At 48.2% G+C, this 17,243-nt stretch overlaps 3 protein-coding genes across 3 annotated transcripts; 2 read left to right on the top strand and 1 right to left on the bottom strand.

Annotated features, from left to right (window-relative positions):
* The first annotated feature begins 1,227 nt into the window (after positions 1–1,227).
* LOC147151143 (C-type natriuretic peptide 2-like) lies at positions 1,228–3,139 on the top strand. Its single transcript, XM_086054235.1, has 2 exons — positions 1,228–1,478; positions 2,664–3,139. The coding sequence occupies exons 1-2, from the start codon at positions 1,377–1,379 to the stop codon at positions 2,919–2,921; spliced, it is 360 nt and encodes a 119-aa protein (XP_085910361.1). The 5' UTR covers positions 1,228–1,376; the 3' UTR covers positions 2,922–3,139.
* Positions 1,371–16,860, bottom strand: camta2 (calmodulin binding transcription activator 2). The gene is given in 28 exon segments (XM_086054208.1): positions 1,371–1,509; positions 2,652–5,048; positions 5,118–5,192; positions 5,276–5,469; positions 5,839–5,859; positions 6,048–6,119; positions 6,197–6,401; positions 6,539–6,711; positions 6,786–6,910; positions 7,927–8,064; positions 8,129–8,330; positions 8,410–8,488; positions 9,375–9,556; positions 9,625–9,821; positions 10,652–10,786; positions 10,877–11,003; positions 11,289–11,759; positions 11,994–12,581; positions 12,583–12,709; positions 12,925–13,105; positions 13,487–13,615; positions 13,691–13,838; positions 14,893–14,964; positions 15,034–15,169; positions 15,231–15,298; positions 15,946–16,034; positions 16,142–16,235; positions 16,730–16,860. Coding segments are annotated over 26 exon segments (4,026 nt in total). The 5' UTR covers positions 16,179–16,235; positions 16,730–16,860; the 3' UTR covers positions 1,371–1,509; positions 2,652–4,993.
* LOC147151142 (stress-associated endoplasmic reticulum protein 1) lies at positions 4,008–4,762 on the top strand. The gene is made up of 3 exons (XM_086054249.1): positions 4,008–4,263; positions 4,377–4,452; positions 4,521–4,762. The coding sequence occupies exons 1-3, from the start codon at positions 4,180–4,182 to the stop codon at positions 4,559–4,561; spliced, it is 201 nt and encodes a 66-aa protein (XP_085910375.1). The 5' UTR covers positions 4,008–4,179; the 3' UTR covers positions 4,562–4,762.
* Positions 16,861–17,243: the final 383 nt, after the last annotated feature.

Raw genomic sequence — 17,243 nt, 5'->3', positions numbered from 1 at the left:
AGGCAGGAAAGAATCGGATGCTTGGATTGGACTTTGCAAAGATGTACAGAAATGAGCCACAAAAGTTCACGATAATCCTGCCTCTCAGGTCTACGGAGAATTCCTTGGACTCCATGCTTGTTTTGTGCTCTGACATGCGCCGCCAACTTATATAGACAGCCTTGTGACATTCCAAATCATGTCCAATCATTTCAGTAGTTCAAAACTTGATTTTTTGTTGTTGTTGTTGTTGTTATGGCGTGTTGCGTGTCGATTTTCTTTGAGGGGAATAAGGCTGTAACACATCAAAAATGAGGAAAAAGTAGCGCACTGGGAATACTTTGCGGAAGCACGGTATAAATGTGGATAAGTGTGTGTGTGTGTGTGTGTGGGCGGCTAGCCTAGGTATTGCTAACAGACACAATAGCACATCAATCACAAGGGAAAAAAGGCCCATCAGTGCATGTGTCTGTGATGACGTCAATCCGCTCAAAGGGGGTCGAGACAAAAAGGGGGCGGGGTCGGTCGTTAGCCGCACCTTCGGGTCGGCCCCATGTGAACGTCCGTAACGCCGCCCCCCCCCCCCCCCACGCCCCCCACAGCCCCACTCATGCAGGAAATGTTTCACCGGGACGACCCGGTCGCCGCGGCGACACTTTACGAGGGGGCGGGATGCAAAGTCCCGGGGTCACCGTGTGGAAAAAAGTGATGATGATGATGATGAAGGCAGACCTGTTGGTAACCAAATGACTTTTCCCACAAGGACCTGGATGGAGGGGAAACGAAATCGTCCAGGTGTGAATCGGAACGGTCATGTCTGGATGTGCCTTCCGATTGGCCGGTGACGGATGGATCACCGTTTGTGACAAGCAGTCCTTCAATCAACCGAACATGCATGTAAGGGTCTTTGAAGACTCTAAATTGTCCATAGGTGTGAATGCAAATGGCTGTTTGTCCATACGCACCATTTGATTGGCTGCCCAGCAGTCCAGTGTGTGCCCCGCCCCTCGGAGAAAGATGGATGGATGTAACATGTATGGAATCATGTCCAGGTGACTTCCCATCAAAGCATCAATCCCGCCTCAGCACTCCCAATCACCACTTCCAGACCTTCAGTTTATGAGTGTGCGTGAGAGAGAGTCTCAGTCACCACGGCTACCCCGGAGCCAAGCATGCGTGACATCACGCCACCGAATCACTATAAAAGGCCGGCCGGGACCTTGGTCCTCAGACGCGTCCCGACTGGGAGGAACTTTTTTTTTGGGGGCTCAGAGAGGACTTTTCATCGACTAGCCATCGACGACCGACACGAAGCTGTCGGGATTTTGGGACACGCATCGAAACGACGACGAGCGGCAGCCTCCGGCCAATCACAGCGCGGCGTTGCTGACCTGAAAATGGACGCCTCGATCGCCTCCTTCCTCTCTCTCCTGGTCCTCATCTTCATCCTGACCCTCGCCGCCGAGTCCCGGCCGGCGCCTCAGAGCCGTGATGTCAAGGTCGGTCCAGGCCCAGGTGGTCTTCCATCACCTACCAATTGATATTGTTAGTCTTCAGGTCATGACATCATCATCTTCAAAATAGATACAATGCAGAAAATGATGACTTACAAAGATATTAACAGTCACTAATTTGATTGGGTTACGATCAATTCAAACTGCAGAAATAAAATGCATTCAATCCCCTGCAGATGTTGCCCATGCGGCACATTATCATAACATTATTATCATTCTCACAATATTGCACATTTTTCCCTCCCAAAAATTGAACTGAACATAACTTTACAACTTTTTACTTCAAAGGGCATTTAACCGGGGGTACAAATGTTTGTTTTGAGATTATGAAGGGGTCAGTGGGAGAAATGTCTCTGGATGCAAAAAGTTTGAGAACTGCTCTCTATCACAATGGCTTCTCAAATACGGGGGGGGGGGGGGGGGGGGGGGGCAATAACAAGGGGTCATGTGTGACCCCAGGGAACATGTTAGTTTTTTGCCGCTCTAGAATAAAGCGTATTTGCACATCCACTTCCATAAGTGGCAGTGTCACTCTCATTGTCAGAGTGTACTATTAGTTCCTCTGCAGGGTGTGTATTAACAACAAATTTAAAGACCAATTAGATTATTTATAGTTTTGATGAAAAGACAACGACACACAAATCCAAAAATAATTTCATAATAATTTACAAAAAATGTCAAAGTATGTATTTTGTCATGAATCTCCCATAGCTCCGCCCCTGCTTGTGGAGAGACGAGAAGCAAGCACACTGCAACAACTTGCTAATGATCTTAAGACAATTTGCACCTCATTAACTAAATAAATTGTAGGTAACACACTGCGCCATAATAGATTTAAGGCACTATCTTTGGCACCCTTATATGTTTGCCAGCGAACATCTAAATGACTCGTCGAAAGCGTGAGAGAAAGTGCTGCGGTCAGATGAAACCCAAGTGAAGCAGTCGGCAACCAATCGAGAAAACCTGCGCTGAAGCTTCCATCTTATTTCATCACTTAAACAGTTGTGCCTAATATGCATTCAAATTAATCCAACCTCGAGTGCACCGCGCTGCCACAACCACAACCACAACAACAACAACAACAACAACAACAACAACAACAACAAAACACTGCCTAATTCATTCCAATTGAAGAAATTGACCAAATCTGCTACTTGCTTGCGTCTCCAGGCCATGACTGCACTGTTTGGATCACGGCTCTCCTCCCTCCTCATGGCCTCCCCGCCCCCGTCCGAGGGCTCGGCTGCCCCCCTGAGGCGGGAGGAGGGGGCGGCGGTGACGGCAGGGGGGTCACGCTTCCTCGTGGATGTCCTGCGGCGGCACGCCAAGATGAATCGGCGCGGCGGGAAGTGGACGTCGCTTGGAGGGCGAGGATGCTTCGGCTTGAAGATGGATCGCATCGGCGCCGTCAGCAGACTTGGATGCTGAACTCTTTGTCGTGCTACCTCTGACCCCTGGCAAAGGCTGCTAGAAGACTGTGTGTGTGTGTGTGTGTGTGTGTGTAACAAGACAAGCATGTGTTAAACATGTGCATTTGTGTGCTGACAAGTTGTTGTACCATGACAACATTCCATTACTGGATGTAAGTGTGTATGTGTGTGTGTGTGAGAGAGAGAGAGAACCTGAATTAAAGAAGAGAAAGTTCATTTGTCGTTTGTTCAATGTATCCATCCATCCATTTTCAATATCCCCTCTTCTTTCCCCTGGCCTTGGCACCTGATTGAACCATGGTTAAATTTTGATTATGCCACTTATCCATTTTCGCTCACACTTGTCCGCATTGGGGTTAAAATCCACCTCAAACAACCTGGTGCATACCAGTGTTGAAAAACAACCTCCATTATCTCAAACTTTGACACATGGTCTAACCCATGAGTCAATTTTGCTTAAGCGATGCATTCATTTTCTACGATGCTCGTCCTCAAAGTAAATTAAAATCTTCAATGATGAACAAACTGGATACAATTTGAAAGTCAGCTTCAATTACACACCCCTCTTGACACATGGTCAATGGCTTAACTATTGAGTGAACAGAAGCCATTCCTAGCACATCATTTTTTTTAGATAATTTCGTTGTTTCCAAGTTTGACCATTAAAAGCTTGCGCAATACGGATTTTAGCACTAATATATAACCATACATTACATAAGAAAACATTTCACCTGCTGCTGACCCAAGCCTGAATTCATCATTACTAAATATACTACATACAAACATACTATATTATTGCTGTTATGAAAAAAAGGAGGGCAGATTCGAACACGAAAAAAAACATCTAGCAAAGTTATCTTCCATGTTATTTGAAAAAAAAATTGAAACATGTGTTGGCCAGTATTATACTCACAGTAGTTTTAATGCGACACGCTCTACTTTTACTTGAGTATTTTTAAGACGGAAATGGTATTTGGACTGTTAGCTTGCGCTACATTCTGCTCGCTACTTTTTTATGAATTTATTGGGTGCTGTCACGTGACTGTGACATGATTAGTGACGTCTAACTACGCCATCCAGCAGGTGGCGTTGTCCCCCCGAAACGCGTTAGTGCCGCAAAGAAGCCCTAGCGCGTCACTTGACGAGCTGGCCTCCGTCTGGCTATTGCTAACAGTTAGCATCGGAAGCGAGGAACAGCGGCTCTTTTCGGCAGCAATCCGCCTCGTCGCCCTCCCGTCCCGGTCTCACCCGCAACCATGTCGGCGGTGCAGCGAATGAAGGTGGCGAACGAGCGGCACAGCAAGACCATAACACAGCGGGGACACGTCCAGAAAACCTCGGTCGGTACCCACAGCTAACCGGGCTAACTGTCTTTTATCATGGTGCTGAAAACGTCCGTAACAGCGAGGAGTCGCTTCCGCTCCGAAATGACTGCGGGACTTTTGCCTTGCAGCGGCCGGTCAACGAGGACAAGTCTCCGGTGGGTCCGTGGCTTCTGGCCCTCTTCGTCTTCGTGGTTTGTGGATCAGGTGAGTTCATAAAGACACCGTCACATAGTCTTCCCCAATAACGTGTGTTTGTGTTTTGTGTGTTGCAGCCATCTTCCAGATCATCCAGAGTATCAGACAAGGCATGTGATGATCTGTTCCCCGGCCCATGTTGACACATACACACTGTTCTCGTTTAGTCATTGTTTAGTTTGTTTTCATTGTTGATCAGATATTGATGATTGTTTTTGTTTTTTACACATACACACAAAGCATGTGAACTACACATCTCACAATGCTTTGCTTTGTTGATGTTCAACGCGTGTCTGAATTAAAGGCGATATTTTCTCTACACGCCTCCTTTATCGATGGCATCATGCAAAACAAGCCAGGCTGCGGCCTCCCAATCACAGTTCAGTTCGTTAAGACTCACTTGCAGTCATAAATAACAGCATTTCAAAAGTCCCGTGTATTATATGTATGGATGCATGCGTACCAACATGTCAATAAGAACAGAGATGGACATTTGCCTCCATGCGCTCCCTGCTGGGAACTACATTCATCAAGACGCCGAGCGGTGGATTTACGTGGTCAGGCCTCGTCTCTCTAGCTCCCGGTTCTGCTTCAGCTCCTTGATTCTGCGCCGATACGAGTGTCAAATCACTGACTCGTCATTTGGTGTTAGTGTGTGAGCGGGTGTGCGTTACCGGTGCCTGCAGCGTCTCAGGAACCTCATGATCTTGCGTGCAGCCTGGTCCTGTTTCTTGGTCAGGAAGGTCCCCCTGGTGGACAAAGCGAGCTCACGATCAACACTAGAGAGGCCGTTTTGACTTGCGCACATGACAGCCGCCGACTGCGTGTTTACTTGATTTTGGGGTTGTGGCTTGCGCCGCCGCCCGGACCCTGTTTGAGCCTCTCGTACTCCTTGTAGCTGCGGTAGTACTGCTGGATGAGCACGGCCGCGCGCCGACTCTGCTGGAAGCGCTTCTGCTCGTAGTACGAGCGAAACTTGGACTGGATCAAGATGGCCGCCTGGGTCATCTTCTTGTACAGGGCGTACTGAGGAGGCGGGGCCAAGGGAGAAGACTTGTTAGGGGACAACCTTTTTCCTGCCTAAATGTGGGTGGCACACAGTAGCATTAGTAGCTTGACATATTTTCTGCCGAAATGGGTTGCAGAGGGTAGCGATAGCGGCTTAACCAGTTTGCATCCCAAACTGTTTACACAAGGGCGCGTTAGAAGCTTAACTAGTTTGCTGACTAAATGGGTTGCATGTCGTAGCCTCTGTGACTTAATCTATATTCTGTCTCAATGGGTTGCAGATGGGCTGCCTAAAAGGGTCAGTCACCCAGTGTACGGTGGGCTTCACGCACACACACACACACACACATGGACACATGTATCTACAACTATTGGTCACCATATTACCTTGAGAGCTATCCATGTTAGCTAGCCAGAGAGAGAGGTAGAGAAACAGCAGTTAAGTGTTAGTGAAGCTGGAGGACACAAACTCGGGTTGGGCAACGTGGCCATACAATACAAGACTTTGTAGATTTGTCAGAAGCAGAAACTGTATTTTTACGAAGATAAAAAGATGGAAGACCCATTAAAATAAAGGCGCACCCACACATAGATACCTGTTTATATTTGCGGTAGCATCTCTGAATGACGGCTGCGGCCATGTCCTGCTGCTCCTTCAACCTGCGACCCTGCAGCGTATGCCAACAAACGGCAGTGAGCATGAGGCCCAGTAGGGGGCAGTAACAAGCGAGTGTAAAAAGCTCACCTTGTATCTCCGGAAGGCGTTCTGGATGATCCTGGCCGCCTCGTAGAGCTCCCTCTGCTCGCCGTCCGTCAGCGTGAGCAGGGCGAAGTCGCGCTCCATCCTCCCATTGGCAGACGCGTTGAGAAACTCAGCCCACGCCGCCGAGGAGGGCGGCCGCAGCCTCTGGAGGGCCAACGCGCTGAGAGGTGACGGGGGGCACACCCGCCTGCACAGATGGAGACCACGCTTGCAATGTGGACAAGCTGTACACTGCCAACTAAGCATTTATTTTCAATTCAAAAGGACGTTAAGGTTACATTTTGCAGTGAAACCACAGGAACGCGGCGGTGCATAAAGGGCTACCTGGGCAGGGACTGCGTGTGGGCGTCGACCGTGTCCAGGTAGTTCGCCAGCCAGGTGTCCTGGACGTCCCGCCTTTCACGGAGCAGCGACTCGGCCCCCCTGGTGAAGTCTTCGTGTTTGATTCGGTCCGGCGTCGCTTCGATGATTTGCTCTGCCAGCGTTGCCATGTCAACCTGTCGCGTGGGAGGCCGGAGCGTAAACAGGTGTGTCGCCGTGGCAACAGATATCTGCGCGGCAATACCACCACCTCGTCTTCCTCGTCCTCTTCCTCATTTTCCACGTTGTCACTGTAGCTCAGAAGCTCCTCGGCCAGCGTGGGGGGCAGGCGGGGGGACGCGGGACCCTCACTCGTACACTCCGAGAGGGTCAAAGCTGCAAGAAGTATGAGTGAGAATGGCAGACCAGCCAAGACGTCATACTTGCACAGTGAACACTCGTCACTTCACTTGATCGCAAATTTCTCTTTTCTAAAAGGCAAAAAAAAAATCTTTTATGGTTTACTTATTCAAGGCTCTATTTATGTCATATGAAATATATAGCATAGTCAGTTTTGATATTAGCATAACACTGCTATTATTGTCCAAAGAGGGCATAAAAAAAAAAACAAAAAAAAACAACAACTCTATATGTATGGACAGATCTGGTGCCACTGAACATTTTGAGTGGTTGAAAGTTATTACGTGTCAAATGCAGTACCATTTTTTGTAACAATTAACACGAACCTAGTAAAAGTAGAACAACACCAGGGGTGAAGGAAAATTTATATGTTGCAATATATATGTCTTTTTTTTTTGAGTTAAGCAGCAAAATGCACTCGTTTTTAGCCATCTCTGGGGGCGGCCATTTTGTCTTCTGTCGACTGAAAACGACATCACAACTGATCACAACGACCAGTCACGGCTGACCTGTTTTCTGAATCTGAGCCGTGATTGGTCGTTGTGAGCAGTTGCGATGTCATTTTCAGTTGACCGAAGACAAAATGGCTGCCCCCTGAGATGGATAAAAACGGGTGGACTAACTCTTATTCCACAAACGCAATATTTATCAGAATGCCCTGTTTCAACTAGTGGGCTTGCATAGAACATATTCTTGAAAAAAAAAATGTTTATGTTGACTTCCCATTTAAGAGTTTAGTACCCATACTGGATTGCTCTTAAATATGATGGTTTGGAACATCCCTACTCTGTAAATTCCACTAACAACCAGGGCTTAACTTTACTCCTCCCTAACGTACAAAGATTGTCCCTCAGTCGAGAAATAACTTCAACAGACTTCCTTGACACCAATTCTTGTTTAGACAGTGCTTTGGCGGCATCTTGCGGCATTTCAGAAGAGCACATAAAATGCGGCATGTATAGCAAACGTGGTGTACACTCATCAAATGTTACCTGCGTGCGGCTCCTCCACAGGCAAGGAGGACGAGGACAAGGATGAGGAAGGGAACAAGGGCGAAGAGGGGGAGGTGTCCATGGGGGCCGCCGAACATTGGGAGGGGGACGATGGCAGGCTGCTGGAGGAGCTGAGGCCTGGAGGGCGACGAGAGCGTTAAGAACCTAGGGTTGTCTTTCACCGTGACGGCGAGCGCGTCACCTGTGTCCGGGCTGGTGGAGGCGGGCGAGGCAGTGGCGTGCGTGTGCAGCTCCTCCAGAGCGGCGGCCAGACACGTGTGTCCCCGCGAGCGGGCCACGGCCAGAGGGAGGCGGCCCAGCGAGTCCGGGATGCCGAGAGCCACGGCGCTCCAGCCGTACAGGAGCTCCGCCGCCTTCCGGTGGCCCAGAGCGCACGCCCACATCTGAAACGCAGGTAACCACGGCAACACCGCGTTTTGACCGGTGGTCTGATCGCGGAGCCGAGAACGGAGCGAGTCATACCAGCGGCGTGCAGGAGAAGTGGTCCACGTTGAGAGGGTCTACTTCCTGTTCGAGGTCCAAACTGTCACTGTGGATACGTCTACAACACACGGCAGTGGGTTCACGTCGAGAGTCCGAAAACATTTGTCGCAGTGATCATGCAGTTTTTCGGAAAATTTGGCTAGTTAATAGGTATTTGTTGTTTTTTATTTACGCATCCATCCATCTCATTAAATGCTTGGTTGATTGGATGAATATTGGTGAAATGTTTTCAACAATGATTGACTTATTCAAAGACATTATTAGTAAATTGATTAGAATTTCATGATAAAGACAATTCAAAATGAGAATCATGCATTTGCTTTGTACATTTTATTGTTTTATGAATTGTTTTAATGAATTTTAAAATGTAGTCTAGACTTCATTAAAAATGGTTGATTGCTTGAATATTAGTTAAAAACATAAGGATAACTGGTTAATTGATTGTAATTTAATCAAAGTCCACGAAAAATTTGAATCATTTGATTTGTACATATTTTAAATATTCATATTTTTACTTTGTATTTATTTTTCCGCATTAAATTGCTTAATTGATTTACTGTTAATAAAATAAATGTACATGTACATTTTTTTTCATTTAACTTAACAGTTGAATAGTTTATATAGTTTATTACAAATACATTCAATGATGCTTATTTTCTGTCATGAATAATTGGTGAACCAATTACATTTTAACGATCAAAAAAGTGCATTATTTTATTAGTAAAATAAACATGGACGTGTTCTTTTTTTAAATTCATCATTTATCTCTACATAATACTTGACTTCCTTTCAATAACCAAATAAAAAATGTTACTAACATAAAATTATGTATAGATACATATTTATATCACATTTTCCCAAATAATTTGAGTAAAAAAATGGTTTGAAATCATTTTAACGTTTAAAAACAAGAATCAATTCATGACGTGCGCGTGCACGCGTACCTCCACGAGATCAGCGTGCGTATCAGGTGCGTGTAACCCTGCGCGGCGGCCAGATGGAGCAGCGTCATCCCGCGGTGGCGCGGCGAGTGCTGAAGCCGCTCTTCGTCGCCTCCGCTCCACCGCACCCCTCTCATCATCCTCTCGCACACGCGCACGATCCTCCTCTCGAACCACTGGGACGACTGACACACAAATCGCGCACGGCGTCAGCGCGACGAGGTTGTCGCGGGCGCGGCTCGGGTCTCCTCACCTGCTCGCGGTCCTCGGGCGCTTGCGGAGGAGGCGGCGGCGCGCTGGCTGCCATATGGCTGCCATGTTGCTGCCGCCGCTGCTGATGTTGCTGCTGCTGTTGTTGTTGTCTTTGCGCGACATCGCGGGCCGCCATGGTCGCCATCCTGCGCTCCATCTGCTCCAAGCGCTCCAGGATGGACACCCTGAATTGATTGTCTGGAGCACAGAGGACAAGAACAGCTCAGCGCTCACTCCACTAGATTAGAATAGACAAACAAACACAGGTAAAACTCCAACTTTGTGTTTAAAGCGGAAGTCAACCCCATTTTTTTCAAGAATATGTTCTATGCAAGCCCACTAGTTGAAACAAGGCATTCTGATAAATATTGTTTTTGTGGAATAAGAGTTAATCCACTCGTTTTTAGGCATCTCTGGAGGCGGCCATTTTGTCACTTTTGTCAACTGAAAATGACATCACAACTGCTCGGCTGACCTGTGTTCTGAAGCTGAGCCGTGATTGGTCGTTACCTGAGCAGTTTTGATGTCATTTTCAGTCGACAGAAATGACAAAATGGCCGCCCCCGGAGATGGCTAAAAACGGGTGGATTAACTCTTATTCCACAAACGCAATTTTAATCAGAATGCCGTGTTTCAACTAGTGGGCTTGCATAGAACATATTCTTGAAAAAAATATGTTTGGTTTGATTTCCACTTTAAAAATACAAACCCTTCCAAATATATGCCATGAGAAAGATGAACATATCGTTTATTTGAGGAAAATGGATGGAACAAGAGGATTCAGCGATGCCGGACCTGTGTTACGTTTGTTGTTGTTGTACAGCCACTCTGAAATTACGACTTGAAACTTATCATGACATCGTATGGGCGTGCTAGTTGTTGAACTACAGTCATTTGTTATAGACAAGCACCTTCAATTATTTTCTTTATATTTTTTTTCCTCCATAGGTTTGTTTGGTTGTTTGCCATAGCAGCCTGTTTAATATTCTTCGGAAAACGTGGATCCATATAAATAATGGAACACAGACCGTCCAATGAGAGCCAGTCGAGCTGCGAGCTGGGCAGCGAGCTGGCATTCCTGGCGCGGTACTCGAACAGAACCGACGACGATACGGAACCCCCGGATTCCACGACTTGAAGACACACCAAACCGGCCTCGTGGGCTGCGGCGAGAAGATCAAACGATCCAGTTAGTTAGCTTTGTGTGCGTGCGTGCGTGTGCGTGCGTGCGTGCGTGTGCGCGTGTGTTGTACCAGGGCAGTAGCAGCGCAGCACGCCGGGCTGGATCAGTGATGCCGGGACAGCGCTCTGATCAAACACGCATGAGTATCGACCTGACTGCTCACTCCACGGTCCTGTGATCAATACTTTCACACCACCCTGCACAACACACACAGCCGCACTTGACTGGAGCATGAATTTTCTTGGAAACTTTTTACATTTGAAAGCAATATCTGTACTTTCTATGCCTTTTTTTTTTTTTACTCTTTTTTTACTCATGCAGAACTTGTGCAAGGATTAAAACAGTTCTTTTTACCGCACTTTTTTTTTTTTTTTTAAACATAAGTCTCTCTGCTTTTATTTAAATAGAGTGTGACTACTTTTGCCACCTCAGCACAAGAGACAAAAGGAGGTCCACAAAAGCAGGTCGTGGTTGCGGGTTACCTCAGGATACGACCACTCCGGCGAGAAGTCTGTGATGGAGGCGAGCGGCGACGAAGACGGCAGCGGGTGAGGAAAGGGTAGGAAGGAGGTGGAGGGGGAGGGCTGCGGGGGCACCATGTAGCGAATCCCGGCCGAGAAGACGGCCGGACCGGGGGCCGCGTCGACGGCGGCGGAGGGAGGTGGCGCCGATTCGGGATTGGCCTCCACTGTGATGAGGTCAGAGATGAGGTCCGGGAACTGGCTGTCGAAGGAGATTTCGAGCTCCTCGGCTCCCTGCTGCGTGTCCATGGGAGGGGGGTCGATATCGGGGGCCAGGCCGTTGACCTGCTTCCCCTGCAGGGCCAGCGACGCCTGGATGGAGGTTTCCATGGTGACGTCTTGGGGGTTGGGGGAGGCGGGGGTGCCGGGCAGGTGACCGTAGGGTTGCTCTTGTGATGCGGCGCCGCTTCCTGGCGTTGACGACTGGCTGGGCTGCACCACACAGACACGTTGCCACGGTGATTACCCAAGATGGACTCAAAGCTTTCCTTGTGCTACGGCTGTTGATGTTTTTGGAATCTGATTTTTTTAAATTTTATTTTAAAACATGTTTTGTTTGTTTGAGCCAAATGGCAACAGTGAAAGTGCATTTGTAAACAAGCCTCTCTGTGTTTGCATCCGTATTATATGTGGAAGCTTTGACAGAAAACTCCAATTGGTCCTCACCTCCAGCAGCTTTGCGGGAGGAGCTAAAATGTGAGCATCATGTCCCTGCTCCTTCTCCTCGCGTTCACCTCCCGCCGCCTCCGCCGGCACCCCGACAGCTCCCAGCTCCAGGCAGAGCGGCAGGAGGGGCGGCGCCGCCGAGGAAGTGGGCGACAAGAGGAAGGAGGGCGGAAGCGAGGCCGAGTCCTTCCTGTCCGTCTCGCAGGACGACGACGAGAGCGACGAGGGTGGGGAGATGGACGAGGGCGGGGTGGACGTGGGGGAGAGCGCCAGAGAGGAGGGGGAGAGAGGTGAGGAGGAGGAGCAGATGATGGGAGGAAGGGGCCCGCCGTACGTCTGGCCCTGCTTGGGGGAGTTCAGGAAGGAGTCGGGGTCAAAAGCGGGTGGGAGGAAAGGCGGGGGGAGAGAGGGTGAGGAGAAAGATAAGGGAGGGGTGGCGGAAGAGGAAGGAGTGAGGAGCAGGCCTCCGATGACGGGGGAGGGAAGGAGGGTGAGGGAGAGGGTGTGGTGCACGGGAGCGGGCAGGGTGGAAGTAGTGGGGGAGGGCGGGCAGGGCGAGGGGGGCTTGCCATGGGGAGGGAGGGGGGGGGGAGAGAAGCAATTGGCTGGAGCGGGCGAGCGCCAGGCTCTCCTTCGGGGGATCCTCCCCGCCGCCCCCGGAGATGACGGCGTTGTGCGGCAGCGCCACGGTGGTCAGTGGGGGGGACGTGGCCGAGCTGCAAAAGCACAACGTGGGGGTCGCGTTTACACGGTTGGGATTTTGCATTCATTTGGATTTTCTTTTGACTTTTTTTTTTTTTCCCCCCCAAATTATGTTCATTTTCAATTTGCGCCGAGAGCACATTTGCTACTTTGTAATTTGTTACTTAGCTCTCGAGAGCGCGCAATGAATGCAACTCGTACCATAACATTTCAGGTAAGGCCCACTCACGTGGAGGCGGGGCCGGGAGAGGGGGCGGGGCTGCCCTGAGCCTGGAGCTGGGGCAGTTTGGCGTCACCCCCGCCGCCCCCCAGCTCCGTCTCTGAGGACAGCGGCGAGGACGACGACGGGGGAAGCTTGGGGGAGATGATCCGGTGCTTGGTGCTGTTGCAGCTATGGGGAATGTTCCCTCCTGACGCACGCACCCACACGCAAACGCACGCATGATGTTAGGGTAACTGTGCCAACACATTTCCTACTCGCTTGTCTAACTCTACACCACGGATTGAACACAATTTTTGGTTTGTCATTTGTAGATGAGATTAAAACAAAATTCATTCTCATGTCATTTTACTATTGACAGCAAATCAACCCTACAATTATTTCATGTGATTCATGAATAAATACATGTAATCTAATGAATCTAAATACATCTAATGAACCAATTTTTTTTTTTTTTTTTTTTTTTTTTTTTTAAACGACTTCCATTTAAAGGGCAACAAATGTTACCAGAGTCTTTATGACGTAAATATTTGTTGGGCCCACATTTGTGATGCGACAGACGGCGCCTTACCCTGGCTGCCGTTGCAGAGGCAGGCGTGCGTGCGCGGCTGCGGTTTGGTTCTCTGACGCTCCAGGATGAGCTGCACCAGATCCTCGATGCTGAAATCAGCGCTGCCGCTGGAACACTTGATGCTGTGAACTGAAACGCGCACACACTCGCTTACACGCTCCATCGGCGCGTATTACGTGCGCGTGTACACTTGTGGCGTCTTACACATGGGCTTGAGCTGACCCAGCAAGTCGTCGCGGCTCCATTTCACGCTGTCGTGGCGACTGGTCACAGCGCACAGCAGCGGACTGCATTTGCCAGAGTCCTCCAAGGAGGGCACGTTCAGGTAGTGGACCAGCACAATGTCTGGATTCTTTAAAAAAAAAAAAAAAAAAAAAAAAAAAAAAAGGGGGCACCATTTGACATTTGCATGTACGTGTGTTAATGCAGTGATTCCCAACCACAGACCATCTGGTGTGTCTTTTATAAGTTTTAGTGTGTATATGTGCCTTGGCTCAATAAAGGTTGGGAAGCACCATGGGTGGGCGATGTGACGATATTAGATCGTTAAGCGGTTTAACGTGTTCACGATGTCATAAAGCCGAACGATCGTTTGATCGTCTGCATGGCGCATTCTACACAGTTAAGCTCTATGGCGGCGCAAAGCCGCTGACGCGTATACCCGACCAACGGGAAGCTATAGCGGAAAGTCACCACGAAGCAGAGTTGGTCCCGAAAAGAAACTCCACATCCACAGTGTCGATTTGGTTTGGCTTTTTCCTCGGAAGGAGAAAGGGCAAACCAGTTATTTGCAAAGTTTGCCGAGACTCGGTTCGGACGCCAGCGCCGACAGCCAAAGCAAACGGAGATCAGACACACGATAGCCAGAGGCAGCCGCTAGCTTCAAGCTAACGCAACTCACGGTAACACCGTCATTTAACAAGAGCACTCCATTTGAAAAAACAAGCGCGCAGTGTAAAGAAGTAACTGAGGCGGTGACTTATTACCTTGCTGAAGACATGATTCTCATTAAAACAGTGGAAAACGAGGGCTTTAAAAGACTCATCAAAATACTAGACCTGCGTTACGAGCTGTGTTTTTACATTATGTTACCTTTTATGTTTACATTCACTGCACATTTTGATAAAAAGTGTCATTATTCAAATTAAAACCTGTTTAGAAAGCTTAGCTGACTTAAAATGTCTTTTTTTTCCTTTTAGAGTTTTAAACACATTTTAAATGTTTTATGTTTAATATGAGGAAAATGGTCACAAATGTACAAATTAGTCTGAAAAAATGTAAAAAAAAAAGAATCATGATAAAATCGTGATCTCATTTTGAAAAAAAAAACGTGATATGATATTTTTGCCAGATCGCCCACCCCTATTTGCGTTAATGTACACGTGTGTGTGTCTGTGTGTGTTTACCTGCAGCAGCCAGTAGCACCGCCGGTGGAATGTTGGCACAATGGCGGAATGGACGTAGTTACCGTAGAGACACTGCAAGCACAGTTAGCGTCACGCTCCACCGAGACCGCGGTGCTGGTGAGTGAGCTTGGCGCTGCTCACCTCCATGCCCTGCACCTTCAGCTTCATGTGGTCCTCTCGGGTGTCCTTGCCATCCTTGCGTTTCTTCCAACAGTAGCCATCCTTCCTGTACCTGACCTTCTTCCTGTTGTAGAGGATGATGCTGCCGTTCTTTGGCCTGAAACGAGGCTCGGTTAGCAAAGTCCGCCCGTGGCGTGTGCGCGTGTGTGTTTGTGTACCTGGTTTTCAGGGTGCAGGAGAGCCACTCGTCATGCTTATCAAAGCTTACCAGATAAGACGCGATCTCCTGCATACAAACACACCAAGGCTGCAGCATGAAAAATACATAAGCTAGCCTAGTTACAAATAAGATGCATTCCAGAAAGGCTGTGTGCATTTTGAATTGTTTGGGAGTCATTAGTTTGGCCTTAACATGCCGCAACCATGGCATCGGTGCTTGTTAATTCTCTTCAATTCGTGGCATTTTACTTGTCTGCATTGCTTCCAGTACTACACGTACTGTGCACCTAAGATTTTAATGTTCTATCAGGTTTCGGCATCTGTGTGTTGCAAACCATCAGTCCACAGCTTTCAAAATTAGTCGTGCTGGCCAATGCAACTTCAATTACATTACCAATGGGATGTTTCTTTCACTAATGACTTTCAAATTTGACCACCGGTATTAGCATCTGCATTTTCCTCTCCTCTGATTGGCTGATCAGAACAAGCCAAGCTCGACTGTATTGTATTGTGTTGTATTGACATTTTTGTATAATTGTGACCATTATGACAGTATTAAGAGGTGGATTAAGTAAAGTAAATCCCCCACTGAAGAGTACCAAACATCCAGTCCACAAGCGGCTAGCACGACGGTCCATTTGTAAATCCAAATTGTCAAATGTTCGTTAGTAGGGTGGCGTCTGTGCGAGTTAGTTTGGGCACGCTTACACTGACCTCATTAGTGTTCCATCTCAAACGCTCGTTGGGCAGACAGGACGAGCGAGGGAGGCATTCCAGCAGCTTGTTTCTCTGTCCTTTACTCTCTGACACAGACAAACACAAACACACACAAACACACACACACACACGATCCATCAAAGCTTGATATTCCCATGTCCAGGGTTACCATAGCAACAGAGCTGACACTGACCAGTGTGACCTATGGAAACCATCTCCTTGTTGCTCATGGCGACGAGTCCATGCAGGGTGGTCTCACACGACGCGCGGCCACCTACACTAACCCACTACACACACAAACACACGCGCGCAAGATCAACTCACAGTGGCCAACTATGGGAAAACACAGTTCCTTGTTGCTTAGCAACCACCCTAAAAGGGAGCCCTTGCTTGCGGAGGCCCGAATCAGACCGGGAACTCGCTTAGCTGCTTGCTCGACTCCCAGTGCATCTCTGCCGGCTACGAGCTGTGTCACTCCCGGAGGTGAACTTTTCTTTTGCTTTTTAAAACTATTTCAATACGCGTTGTCTCTTCCATTATATGCTCAACTAAACCAACAGACGCTGATCTGTGTCAAAGTGGTCAAGTGGGAATAATATTCATCTTTAGCCGCTCATATAGGCCAGCTGTGCTAGCCATGCTAACAGCATTGATTTGACGCTATCGCAAAAAGCTGAGCGGGACTTTACCTCCGAGTGTGGCGGTGCCAGCCGACGCTAAAGCTAGGGACGCGTCGCCAATAACTGCGGTTCGACATAAACACCTCCACAAACTACTTTACCTTCCGCCTTTAGCCCGGCAGCCATCTTCCTTTTCCTCTGACGTCTTTGCGCCGAGACCGTAATGCCCAGTAGAAATGGTTTTACCGTAATGCCGGCTGAACAACAGTTGAGGTCCTGGAAAGCTTGAAGCTTGGGATGGAGAAACCGAGGCTTGCATTTGATTTAATATGGAAAATAGCACTTTATAAATGTTCACTTTTTTCAAACATGGTCATAACATGAATAAATAGAACGTAAAAAATAAATAGTTTGTGCATGCTGATTTATTCTGGTGTGCGCGATTTGGCCACCAGGCGGCAGTGTAATACAGACAAACGAAGATTTGTATCTGTACTTTAACTTATTACTTTTTTTTTAGTTTTTTTGTGTGCGGAAAGAATAGCGGGAAAAACGTTGTGGTGATGTGTTTTGTGCATGTACATTTTTGGCCACAAAGGTGTCCAGAGCTTTTCCTGCACAACATGTCAGAGGAGGGCATGAGGATGAGGGGTTAAAAGTACATGATATGAGCAC

This window comes from Filicampus tigris, chromosome 2, assembly GCF_054856515.1.
Source record: "Filicampus tigris isolate MCC_2025a chromosome 2, RoL_Ftig_1.0, whole genome shotgun sequence".
NCBI classification, from domain to species: domain Eukaryota; kingdom Metazoa; phylum Chordata; class Actinopteri; order Syngnathiformes; family Syngnathidae; genus Filicampus; species Filicampus tigris.
Note: the sequence above shows the minus strand (reverse complement) of the source record. Positions and strands in the feature narration are given on the sequence as shown.

What these genes read in the sequence shown, in the direction of transcription:
- LOC147151143 (XM_086054235.1), top strand. Translation starts at nt 1,377, where the DNA reads ATGGACGCCTCGATCGCCTCCTTCCTCTCTCTCCTGGTCCTCATCTTC. An exon ending in CTCAGAGCCGTGATGTCAAG is followed by an intron (nt 1,479 to 2,663) that starts GTCGGTCCAGGC and finishes TTGCGTCTCCAG; the next exon opens with GCCATGACTGCACTGTTTGG.
- LOC147151142 (XM_086054249.1), top strand. Translation starts at nt 4,180, where the DNA reads ATGTCGGCGGTGCAGCGAATGAAGGTGGCGAACGAGCGGCACAGCAAG. An exon ending in GACACGTCCAGAAAACCTCG is followed by an intron (nt 4,264 to 4,376) that starts GTCGGTACCCAC and finishes TTTGCCTTGCAG; the next exon opens with CGGCCGGTCAACGAGGACAA. An exon ending in CTTCGTGGTTTGTGGATCAG is followed by an intron (nt 4,453 to 4,520) that starts GTGAGTTCATAA and finishes TGTGTGTTGCAG; the next exon opens with CCATCTTCCAGATCATCCAG.